The sequence below is a fragment of the Astatotilapia calliptera genome, chromosome 7 (genome assembly GCF_900246225.1).
Source record: "Astatotilapia calliptera chromosome 7, fAstCal1.2, whole genome shotgun sequence".
Taxonomy (NCBI): Eukaryota; Metazoa; Chordata; class Actinopteri; order Cichliformes; family Cichlidae; genus Astatotilapia; species Astatotilapia calliptera.
This window is the reverse complement of record NC_039308.1, coordinates 63,789,514-63,802,464: the sequence shown is the minus strand read 5'-3', so window position 1 is coordinate 63,802,464 and position 12,951 is coordinate 63,789,514. Positions and strand designations below refer to the sequence as shown.

General features: G+C 39.4%; 1 protein-coding gene across 5 annotated transcripts; it reads left to right on the top strand.

Annotated features, from left to right (window-relative positions):
- Positions 1-4,227: 4,227 nt before the first annotated feature.
- agbl2 (AGBL carboxypeptidase 2) lies at positions 4,228-12,945 on the top strand. 5 transcript variants are annotated; one of them, XM_026176530.1, is made up of 25 exons: positions 4,347-4,362; positions 4,517-4,567; positions 4,964-5,090; positions 6,008-6,137; positions 6,416-6,583; positions 6,711-6,818; positions 7,003-7,153; positions 7,256-7,511; positions 7,708-8,109; positions 8,342-8,484; positions 8,723-8,882; positions 9,069-9,195; positions 9,284-9,384; positions 9,547-9,641; positions 9,753-9,828; positions 9,941-10,036; positions 10,980-11,060; positions 11,182-11,271; positions 11,418-11,493; positions 11,582-11,734; positions 11,863-11,893; positions 11,973-12,184; positions 12,301-12,424; positions 12,541-12,700; positions 12,822-12,945. In XM_026176530.1, the coding sequence occupies exons 3-25, from the start codon at positions 5,031-5,033 to the stop codon at positions 12,891-12,893; spliced, it is 3,072 nt and encodes a 1,023-aa protein (XP_026032315.1). In that variant the 5' UTR covers positions 4,347-4,362; positions 4,517-4,567; positions 4,964-5,030; the 3' UTR covers positions 12,894-12,945. The 5 variants fall into 5 exon arrangements, with proteins under 5 accessions (XP_026032316.1, XP_026032317.1, XP_026032314.1 ...); XM_026176531.1 differs by lacking the exon at positions 4,964-5,090 and having other exon boundaries at positions 4,228-4,362; positions 9,941-10,012; XM_026176532.1 differs by lacking the exon at positions 4,964-5,090 and having other exon boundaries at positions 4,228-4,362; positions 11,182-11,238.
- Positions 12,946-12,951: the final 6 nt, after the last annotated feature.

The following is a 12,951-nucleotide window of genomic DNA, read 5'->3' as shown; positions in this document are numbered from 1 at the left end:
GCACAACGGAAATAGGAAAAAAGACAACGGAAAGCTTCATTTCTAAGGCTACATTAAACATTATCTTTGTTAGAATTACCTTTGAATGTATATTCCAGATATCTGTAGCATTATTAGAATCATGAGATTACAACACTAGTGATGTGACGTTCTGTATCGAGGTTTCAAAGCTTGTGTCGAGTAATGGAGAGGGCGTTTCCGCGATGCGCGTATCGAGGCTTGCTTCATTTATGGGAGGAGCTGAAAATGATGACGTCCGAAGCCTCGCTGCCCGGCTGTACCACGTGACTGGTTCATGAAGTGGTTCGAACTTTGCCGCGAGATATGACAGCGATATAAACCCCTCAGACTTCATTCAAAATGTGGGTGTTTGATGGAGAGTTGCGGTTAGTGAGAGTTTGGAGACAGTTTGGAGGTTTATGAGAGTGAGGAGAGAAAGTCAGGAGAGAATGGAGCCAGCTAAGAAGAGGAGGATGTCCTCCCCTGTGTGGGAACATTTTGATTTTATTCCTCCCAACAAGGTATGTAAATTTCTACAGAAGATATATTTTCATAATACTGATGGTGCAATACAATTTATGTTAAGCTGTCTTGACTTTTGTACAAGGTGAAGTGTTTGCTATGTGCCAGGGAGCTGGGATATAACAACAACACCTCATCCATGCTTAGGCACTACAGAGCTTTGCATGAGAATAAGGGGAACACCGATTGTGGAGCAAGACCAGGTGTGCCATCAAATGCCATGATAATATAGCATGCAGTAATGTTACTAAATGATATAACAATATTATACAGCTGTAATAAGTTACGTGTGTGATGTTTATATTTGTGCTTTGTCTTTATTGTCTTTCCTCAGGAGAACAATCTCAAATAGATGAAGACCTGGTTAGCATGGTGATTGAGGACTCACAGCCATTTAGCATTGTGGAGGACAAAGGATTTAAAAGATTTGTTAAACCATTAAATCCTAGCTATGTTCTCCCCACTAAAAAGGCCATAAAAGCAGTGAAAATTTAGTTTTTATAGAATAAAATGTGAACAGGCAGGACTGAGGCTCAAAGCCTCAATGTGTAGCTGTCCATACCTCAACGTTACAAAAGCACAACTACTGTCCACACCCCAACCACACCTCACCTCACAGTAAATGATCATTTCCATTTTAAGCATTTCCAAATGATCATTTTCCATACTGCCAGTATAAATATACACAGTATACTGCATCACTACAATATACATGTTTTACACACTCCTTTTGTTGTTGACATTTACAGGCTGTGTGCAAAAGGCCACACTCTTCAAATTCATGCCAACTAATATTTTTACGTCCAGTAGGTGTCCTACTAGAGCAAATGAAGCTTCAAGAAGCTTTGCGCTGGGATGAACCAATTGGATGAAAAGTCAAGTCAAGTCAAGTCAAGTATGTATTTATTGTCATTGTCAAAGAACAATGAAATTGCGTTTGGGGCTTCCGTACAACCCGTAAAAAAAAAAATACCCCTTAAAACCCAAGTGTAAATATTTAACCCAGTGTGACTTCAGTGCAATGAGACAATCCTTAGCAACAACATGAGAACAAGACAGGTAATGTTCATAGGACATTCAGACAAAGACCTGAGAAACATGACAAAATGCAACAATGCAACCCGTTCAATATTATTATACTGTGAGATATGATGGTTGTCTATTTAAGAAAGAGGGGGGGGGGGGGGGGGGGCAGGGGGGAAAGAGAATAAAGATATAATGCACCAATGCAAACCAGTTCATTGCTATTGAGAAGTTGGATATGGTTATTGTCCGTGAGAGGAGGGCAGAGAGGGGAGGGGGGCAGAATTCAGGAGCCTCACAGCCTGTGGATACAGGCTGTTGGCCAGTCTGGATGTTCTGGCCTGTATAGACCTGTACCTTCTCCCTGAGGGCAGCAGGTGGAAAAGGTGGTACGCAGGGTGATGTTGGTCCCGCAGGATACTGTGCACCCTCCTCAGACAGCGAGTGGGGAAGATATTACTGATCTCTGGCAGACTTGTTCCAATAATTCTGCCAGCTTCTTTCACCACCCGCTGGAGTGCTTGCTGGTCGGCCTTGGTGCAGCTGGGGAACCACACTAGAAATCCATGCGTCAGAACGCTGCTGATGGCACAGTTGTAGAAGTTCAACATCAGAGGTCTGGGAATGTGTGCGCTCCGCAGTCTCCTCAGTTAGTAGAGGCGCTGTTGGGCCTTCCGTGCAACTGAGGTGATATGGTTGCCCCAGGACAGGTCCTCAGTTACAGTTACCCCCAAGAATTTAAAACTGCTCACCCTCTCCACCGCCTCACTACCAATGAAGAGAGGCAGATGGTTGTTATGACCCTTCCTCCGGAAATCTACAGTGCTTCATGAAGCTTCATCTGCCCATCACTACTGACATCCACTTAACCACAGCTAAAAAAAAAGAAATTTAAAGCAAACTTACCGCAACATGTTTCCTCAGGTTAGATGTTGAGTTTTTGTACACTGAAACGTCGGTTTGCTTTGGCTCACACAGAAGACATCGCATTATATAGCTGTCCTTTTGTACTCCTTTAAAGCGAAACATGCTTTGCATATGCGGCCAAGGGTGTTTGTCCTGTTCAGTGTTAGCGGAGACGGTTGCCATTTTTTGATGTATTTCTTCTGTCCGTCTTTGGAAGTTGAAAGGCTTGGGCTACTTGGCCTGCCATTTTATAGTGGATCACTTAACAAAAAGGCTATGAAAACTATTACTATTTGTAGTAATTACAAATTATTTGAATGTTTGTAATTCTTTGTATTACACCCCCTGGCATATGTTAATTTTGTTCTGATTGTATATGAAGGAAACGGTTTCCAGGGCCTAATCCGTGGATCGGCTTCCTCCGAGGCGTGGACGTCTATCAGCAGAGAATGTACCTTCACCTATCAGCAGAGAATGTCCCTTAGTCTGTAACACAGTCAAATATATTCTCAAGTAATATTCAAGCATGCCATTCAGCGTGTTAGTACGAGCTCGGGAGCAGCTTGGGAGAACAAGAAAACAGAGACTGCTTCAGGTTGTCTTCCCAAATTGACTCAACTTTATTCACAAGTACAACAGTTTATATAGAGGGTAAAATTCATGAGACAGCAGATTATCAGTTTAAACCAGTACAGACCAAGATAAGGGAGCGTCTTCCTGCCCTTGGGTGAAGAAGCATCCTTTGTATAGTTTATCAGTTCAGCTACAATTGTGATTATCTCAGCGACATATTTTCAAGGCACGAAATAAAGAGTTCTTTCATTAGTGAATTCTGAAACAAACCATTTGGCCTTCAACAGGCGTCTCCTAAGAGATTTAGAAACTAATGTAGCTGAGGGAGTGATCTCTGTGGTATTTCAACCTTGTACCAGCCTGTGATTCTCACACATCAATTCTTGGGTCAAAGAGAAAAATAACTAAAACAAAGGGGCCTTATTGAATGACAGAGTTTTCCTGTATAATGTCACTATAAAACAATATCCAGTAAATGCTCCCATGGTACTAAAATACCTAACAGTATACATGTTCTGTATACTGTTTCTTAATAAAGTTTAATATTTAAAAAAAATAAAATAAAATACTAGGCCTGCCATTTTATATCTGGTCATGTGACCGCATGGCTACGTCTGATTGGTGAAAGAGTTACCGGTAGCTCCAAGTGGCGGCATGATCCATCCAATGTGTGAAATTAATTATTTAAAAAAGTAACGAGTCGAATTTTGCAAATGTAGCGGAGTAAAAGTACGGTTTCTTCTTCACAAATGTACTCAAGTAAAAGTAAAAAGTATCGTGCAAAAAAGGTACTTTAAAAGTACATTTTTTTCAAAAACCTACTCAAGTAAATGTAGCGGAGTAAATGTAGCTCGTTACTACCCACCTCTGATTATAGGCTAATAAAAAGCCTTCCCTTCATAGACCATGGATAAAAGCCAGACTATTCAACGGTCCAGCCGAAATGTGAGACAGGGGACAAAGACTATACATGCTGTGCAGTCCCGTAAAGAGGGTAATCTAGTCACCGTACTGCCATGTAATGTTATTATTATTATAAATCTTATAATAATGTTACTATTAGTATTATATTGTTATTATTTGTAACTATAAAATTATTTTGAAAATGTATGTAATATTTTACACAAAGTATTTTTTTTCTTATCGACATCATCATCGCGCATTTCCTAGATTTTTTCAGTAAGTTACCTGTTTCCATGGCAACTTTGGTGTTGAGGCTTTTGGTTGCATAGCAAAGTCAGGTCCCCCGAAAAAGGTTGTTCAGTGTAGTCTTACTTACCTCTAAAACGTACGCTTATATTTCGCCGGGGGGCCGTAGTACAATCAAATATGAGCGAGGTAAGTGGCCGTCAGAGTGTGATAAACGTAGAAAGCGCTAGCACGGTCAGAAATGTTAGCAAGCTGCCAAAATAATGTATGCTAACGATAGTAGTGGCGTTTACACGCTCGAAAATGTAGTGAACAAGGTTTTTAAGTTGCTGTCTTCATGCAGGAATGCCATGTTAAGATCCCCGTGAGAGATTCTACACTCAAACCTACACAGGTAATTTGGAGTTTCTTTGTTTACGTTAAATGTTATTTTAGTTTACTAAAGCAGAGCTCTGATACAGCTACGTTGGGCTGCGCCCTCATTCACAACGGGTCGCCAGAGCGGGCAGTTACGTGTTTGATTTGGTAGATATTTTTTAAACAAAAGCCAGGCCTAACCCTTTTTGAAAAATGACCCTGACGAAATAAAGGGGGAAAAGAGGGGGTGCGGGGTCTTGATATTCAAACTAAACTGTAAAGATCCAATCCAATCTAAAAATCAATTAAAACTGAACTATATGAAAAACCAAAAGAATGAACATTTCCTTTGGAATTTAAACGACGTGAGAAACCACTACTGAAATGTACAAAATAACTGTTTTTGTCTTTTGGTCATATTTTTCTGATACAGGTTGCACACACGGGCAAAACACATTTTTGTCATTGAAAGTATTGCAGTGATTTGTCCTGGACTACCAATGGTGGAAGATCCTGTATCAGATCAGATCCTGTTGTGTCTCTTTGGAGGAAAATGGGGGGTATCAGATGATTTTGATCTGTTGCTTTGATTTGAAATTATACAGTCAGAAGATTATATACACTTATCATGGGCTTAAATATCAAACACCAAATGGTAATTTGGGGGGGGTTAATGAATTCTTTGAACTTTTCTTTTTCCAGGCTGGAATGATTGTACAGCCTATATTATTAAAGAATTTAAAAATGAAAATTATTTAGGATTTTCTGTATTCCAGACACAGGGTCAGAAAGTATACAGACACACTTTAACATAAACAGTTGTACATAAGTTCAAATTATGCTGGTGTGTCACCACTTTCCCAAGATGTGGAAAAACACCCAAACAGTCATACTCAGGACAGGAAATCTAAAGTTTTATGTTCAGACAAGTTAGCAAGTTAGCTATTTAGTCATAATGGCAAGTATATATTTGGAGTGAAACTTTCAAACTTAAGCCCTCTGTACCAGCTGTCAAGCATGGTGTTCGTAGCATCATGCTTTGGGGCTGTTTTGCTGCCAGTGGTACTGGTACGTTATTCAAAGTGATTGAAATAAGGAGGACTACCTCCAAATTCTTCAGCTAAAAACAACAGCTAGACATTTAAAACACAATGAGCCTTTCCAAAAGGACAATGATCCTAAACACACACATACACAAAAAAACATTGTTCAAAGAAATTATTAAAAGCTTAAAAATCCCATGACTTTCATTCCAGTGATGAGTGTATGTAAACTTCTGAACTCTATGTATGTAACAGCTAATGACCGATGGAAAGACCTGAAAACAGCATAACTGAAAACATCCACTAGAAGATGTTGAAATTTTTTTATTTTATATTGTCTTGATTACAAACCAGTATTGGTGCAGGTGCTAAGTTATATATGTTTATTGGTTAAAAATTGATCCAGCACTGATTACTTATATTTTCCTGACCAGGCAGAGAAAACATCAACCATGGTCAGCTCTGCTGTTAGGAACTGTGGAACTGCCCACCAGCTGGACACAGCAGACACCAGTTACTCCCGCACAGATGAAGATGATGAGGAACTGACAAAGATGAAGCAGTGTAAGCTGTTTTCATAAAGGGTGTTATTGTATAACATGTATGTAGCCTAAATGTTGCTGATACACGAGTGTCAATGTAATGAACTTTTGAAAAGCAAGCATGGTCATCTCATTTCAGTTTTACATCTTTATATATTTAACAAGCACTGTTTTATAAATGAGATAACTGCATCTGTCAGCGTAAACCCCATGAGGCAAGTGGGCATACATGATGAAGATTGTAGCAAACAGCATGATTGTTAAAATAGCATTAAAGGTGTGTTTCATGTTCCCACTCAGTATGTAGAGACCTAAGTCAGAAGCTGAGGACCACACAGCTACTCGTTACCATCAGTGGTGGGCGACCTGTTATAAGTCTCAGGCCACCACCAGAACTGGTCAACTTCTCATGCGGCATCCGCTGGCCAATAGAGTGTGAGGTCATCAGCGACATTATCCATCACATAGGTAATGCTTCATTTCAATAAAACTTTGATGTCACTGGGTTTTTTTAGTGGTAAGAATAAAAACCATACCAACAATATGTTGAACAGAAATTTGGCATTCCCTTGTTTAAAATGAGTGTATTTTCTAGAGTGGGACCCACCAGAGCCAGAGCCCTTCTATCAGTGCACAGGATATGAGAGGACACCCATGCCAGTCGGAGAGGAGAGGGGGAAGGTGGTATTCTGCATTGACCATGGTAACTCTTAACTGTCATCATTGGGATTTATGTTTGCACTTCCAGGTTATTTCATATGTACTTTAAGTTATATACCGTATACTGTCACTATTCTCTGAAAAAACAATGTAAATTCAGTGCATCTTAAAGCTTTAAGTAAATTTAGTGTTTCTTTTTTTTGTTTTGTTCTTCTCATCCTTTAAAGCCGCTAAGCACCCATATTTCACCTACTCTCGTATTGGAGGAAGCAGAGAACCCATTAAGCGAGCCACTTTTTATGATGTCAGTCAGTCAGAGCTGACTCTCAAGTTTGAGTCACGGTTTGAGAGTGGGAACCTTCAGCAGGCCGTCCAAGTGTGAGTCTGCAGGTTTATTGTTCTTTTCAGTTGTATATTTTCACTTTTGGAGTAATGTTAGGTTCAGTTTGGATCTCTGCTCATATTTTCTTGCCTGTTCAGGGGTGCCTATGACTATGAGCTGACCCTGCGCACAGACATGTACACAACAAAGCACACGCAGTGGTTTTACTTCAGGGTCAGGAACACAAAAGCTGGCGTCACCTACCGCTTCACTATCATTAACTTGATGAAGAGGAGCAGTCTGTATTCACAGGGTATGAAACCACTCCTGTACTCTGAGAGGGATGCTGAAGAGAATGGTGTTGGATGGAAACGCGCAGGTTCAAATATCAAATACTACCAGAACTGCAGTCAGGTAGGTGGCATCTGGATTAAGTTTAACTATGATACCTTATTTCCCAGAACCAATCACTTTCTCCCTTTGAACATTAGCTGAGAATTAAATGTATGAACATAGTGTAGAGGTAATCTGTCAAAGATTAATGCCTGAACTGAAAGTCTGACTGTAGACAGGATTGTTTCTAAAAGTATATTTTCTCTGCGTCACTTAGAATACAAAGGACAACAACAGTGATGGCATCACCCTTTACTCACTCTCCTGGACACTCCAGTTCCCTTATGATTCAGACACCTGCTACCTGGCCCACTGCTACCCCTACACATATTCACGCCTGCAGCGCTACCTTAGCCGTATTACTTCCAACCCTACAGTTAGGTCATACTGCAAAGTACGGGTCTTGTGCCAAAGTCTTGCTGGAAACGCTGTGTATGTGATAACAGTAACACCCCAGGACTCTAACAGAATGGACGACAAGACCAAGAAGGCTGTGGTGGTGACAGCCAGGGTGCACCCAGGAGAATCCAATGCATCCTGGATGATGGAGGGATTCCTGAACTTTCTTCTTGGTGACTCAGATGATGCTCAGCTTCTCAGGGACACTTTTGTTTTTAAGGTGCCTGTTGTCTCTATTCTGGCTTAATGTGTTAATCCGTACTGAAATACATTGCAAATTTGTGTGTTTGTTTTTTGTTTGTGAAAGAAGATAACAATCAATTTAATATAATAAACCTATTTTTTATAATACACTTGTTTTTTTTTAACGTATTGTTACAGATCGCTGTGTTTCTCTAGTTTTAATTATGGCAATTAAGCTAATTTTTGTTTGCTCCTCTTTGGTGCTGCAGGTGGTCCCAATGTTGAACCCAGATGGTGTCGTGGTGGGTAACTACCGCTGCTCTCTTGCAGGCAGGGACCTCAACAGAAACTACAGGACACTGCTCAGAGATTCCTTTCCTTCTGTGTGGCACACCCGAAACATGGTGGAAAAGTGAGACTTGATAAAAAAAAAATGCTAAATGCTAAAAAAAAAAAATCATTTTTGACATGTTTAGAGTTGCTTAATCAAGCTCAAGATATTTCTCCTTTGAAGTGCCTCAGGCTTTCCAATATGTTTCAAATATGATGATTACCAAACAGCCTGTGCATACACAATTTTTTAATTGATTGTGAATGTTGACTGAATTTGTTTCTTAATCGAAATCTCTGCCACACTGCATTTTCCTCAGATTACTGGCCGAAAGAGATGTAGTTCTTTACTGTGATTTTCATGGTCACAGCCGAAAAAACGATGTCTTCATGTATGGCTGCAAAAACAAAGGTGACTCTACACTGAAACTTCACGCGAGAGTCTTTCCACTAATGATGAGCAAGAATGCTAGCAATAAGGTAAAGTGTATTTTGTCTGAGGGCTTTCAAACACTGTTGCTGACTTTTAAGATTAAAGTTCGACATTTTTTTCTGTGGTTGTATGGGCCTTACCTTACCCACCTGTTTGTCACTCACCAGTATTTAAACTTCAAGTTTACTACCTATCAAACTCTTGATATTTCATATACACTGTTCTTTTCTTAGTTCTCCTTTAACAGCTGTAAATTCCGGGTGCAGAAGAGCAAAGAGGGCACAGGACGAATCGTCATGTGGAGACTTGGCATCAAAAACAGCTACACCATGGAGGCCACCTTTGGAGGCTCCACTTTAGGTGAGTAAAAAACTTTCTGAAGATGTGCATGTTTTTTGTAAGCTTGCACATATCACGTAAGCGGATTTATAATTTGCTGAACTCTTAGGCGACAGGAGAGGAACACATTTTACTACTCAAGACTTGAAGTCCCTGGGTTTTCACCTGTGTGACACCCTCCTGGACTATTGTGACCCTGATCCAATAAAGGTGAGAGATTAAGCAAATATAAAAACAAATACTATAGTAAGCTCCAACTCAGTCTAGTTGCTATTGTATGACCGTTAATAATAATCCTGGATACTTGTGTTTTGATATAGTGACTGTATATATATGCAATTATTTTAATTTTGTCTGTGCTTTTTATTTGAGATCACTTATTGTCTGACAGAATTGGCATTGCTGCAAAAGGAGTTCAGAGAAAGACTGGGCAAAGATTTGGGCAACAGCTCTGACCTCAAAACCAGGTGATAAAAATATATATTTTTATCCATACTAACCACACTTGGGCAATGTGAGATTGGGAGAATATTTTCTGAATTAGCCTGAATGCAAACATTTTTCTTTTGCTCTCATAGCACGAGTGGCTCAGATAGTTCAGATTCAGAAGGACTCCCACTTCATTTGCTGAACCAGCCAGAAACATATACAGAGGTAAACTGACTACACTAATACACCGAAGCCTCCAGCACCTGTTTGACTGTAGTAATCAGTTTTAAGTCATATGTTCTGTTAGTTTACAACATGCTTCTGTTTTCTGTCACAGCAAACTCTAGTGACGAAAAAAAAGAAACACTTCAGGAGTCATAAAGAGAGGAATAGACGACGACCAAACAGAGTAAAAAACAAAACACAGCAAAAGGTCCTGAAAAGCAACACGAAAAGTCTTTAATCAGCCAGATCTTAAATAAAAAAAGAAAAAGTTGGTGATTCTTAAGTTCACCTTGACTTTTGTTTGATTTTAGCCATTATGAACTCAAAATATTTAATCTTTTTCTGGTCTTGCCTTTTAGAGGCTGGCATTTCTGCAGATTCCTTGAACCATTTCATGGTTTTATGCACTTTAGAGGGAGAAATATGCAATTGCTTTTAAACAATTCTTTAATTTTTTCATTTTTTTAATACCAAATCATGATTGCAGTCACCCATTGACATCACCTCTCTCATTTCACATCTTTATTTTATTATTGCAATTATTGCGACGTTATTAGCCCACATTTACCCTTATCCTAGCTTGTTTTAAAAATGTGATGCAGGCCTGAAATGCAGGACTGGATGCATATTAACAAATGAAATGATCGAACAAAAGAGGAAATATTTTGAGGTTATCTAGCCTGGAATAAAAGTCAAAGTCCATCTAAGATTTGAATTTTCATTATTTATATTGTAGATACAGTCAGAAATGGTCTCCTGACCTAAGTGTTTTATGTACTAGAAATGTCACATGGGCCAAATATAAAATCTGAAAATCTTCTGCAGCCAACTCAGATATTTACTTATAGTTCTGATCATCACACATCCAAAAATTATTTCCTATTAATTACATGCTATTGGACAATTTTAGGGTCTACTTTTGCAAGCCACTGTAACTATTTCATGAAAATTTTAAGCCAAATTGCAAAACCCTCATTAAAGGTTCTTTGGGATACCAAAGGAAATTTCAATAGAAAATTCTGTTTGATTTTGGAACCACTCCAAAAGGATATTATCCAGTAAAATTGCATCTTATCCTGTTTAGTTTAAAATTCAAACGATTCCAACACTTTGGGAATCACTGCTGTAAACAATACTCTTGATCTTTGCAGGAGTCTGACGTGCCCCCTGACAAAACAATCAAAGAGAGCGTCCAAAAGAGGCCTGCTGAACGCCACAGGAAGAAACCTCACGTATGAAACAGCATCCAAACGTGTTTGTGGTCTTCACAGTAACACCAGCTACACTACAATATTGAGGCTGGTGAACAGATGAAGACATTTACTGATCCTTACTGTTTCCTCCTTTGTTAAGGTAAACACTCTGATGAGAAAAGGTCCTACAATCACTCACCATGGTGAGGTCAGTCAGGTGAGGCTGTGGCAGGGCTGCAAGCATGTAAAGGTGATCATGTGAAGGTCATTTATTTGAAGCCTTATGCATCAACCATAAACCTGCCTTTTGTAAGCACTAAAAATTCACAGAGAATCTGCAGATGTCTTGCAATACCTGGAGCAGACCATAATCTTTCATTTCAAATTTGTAATCAGGAAAACTCAGATCTACGTTACAGTCCAGAACCACGCCCACTTCACAGCAAATACACCGGTGCTTCACCCCACAAAGGTAAGGTTTATTTTGGAGATTCAGTCTGCAGGTAAAGGTCAGAGTATTTCCAAACTAATGTGGAGCTCTTGCTTGACTTACTTTACAGGTGATCCGGACATGGAGACAGGACGGCCGGGACACTCCTCTCCCCCACTGAACCTCAGGGCTCTCATTCCACCGTCATCAAAAATCATAAAGTCCAGCCAGCATCAACATCACTGCCACCGCCAGCCTTTTACCCCCTACAAATTCTACAAAGGTTTGTCTGTCTGTACACTTCTTTCAGGTGGAACTTAATTATATTATTACTAATGTTAAAAAGTCAGTCAATTCAAGTTTGTATCAAATTGTCGCTCCTCTGTAGTGAAACTTGTCTTCCCCTTTCAGGGCTGCCACCTTTGCTTACATCAGCCCACGGGTAAACCTCACAATCTTATTATATCTTTATCATTAAACAGAACTAAAGATTGAGAAATGTTGTGTCTCTTTTGTGACAGATCTCCCAAATTCACCTATGTGAATATGTCTCCAGAAATAATTCCAAGAAGGCATCTACTGACAAGTTTCAACAACAACAAATTCAGTGGCCGGCACATTTTTAGAGACAGCTCTTCATGGCTCTCACATTACGTTGATGCAAAAGAGACCTCACGCACAGAAATGACCGAGACCAAATGGTATAAAAGGGAAGAAGACAATTCCTCAGAAGGTTGGGTTGCACATTTGTTATATTAAGACTAGTCAGTTTGTAGTTAGTTATTATTGTGATAAATTTTCATGAAATAGCTCCATCACTGTTACTTACTTTACTTTGACTTTATTCAGTGGATTCATCACTGTTCAGACATGATGTTCAGGACCTGAAAGCTCATACTCGTGACACCTCCCTGAAGGAACCCGATTCATGCAGATTTTTTGTGCCTGTGCTTAGGGACCTAACAGGAATAAGGTGAACTTCTCCATTATCCTCTTAATTCTGTGATTTATTATTTCTGTTAAATATTATGATAATAATACAAGCATTGTTCATTTAAACCCTGGTCTCTCCTTTTTCAATTTCCTCAGAAAAAGCAACGACAAAAGACACAGGGGTATTTTACCTTCATCCCCCATGAGAGAGCAACTTCCACGTCCACAGAGTGACACAGTCAGCGTGCTTCAGGCTAAGGACATTAGGCTCTATCACTTTGGAGAAGAAAGCCATACAACTGTGACTCCACAAGAAGTAATGGTCAAAAGGACATCACAGTCAGCCTTGCACAAGCGAAAACCTCTAATCTGAGAAGTACACACTTAATTTATTCACTGGTCAGTGATGGAATTTTTTTTCTTTTTTACTTCAACAGTTGTTTACAAAAGAAACCCTAGAAAAAAAATACTCAGTATGGATCAGAGGGAAGGGAAAACTCCAGGAATAGTTAAAAATGCCTCTTATTAAACATGAAATAAATAAATTGACTCTGAATTTAATCACTT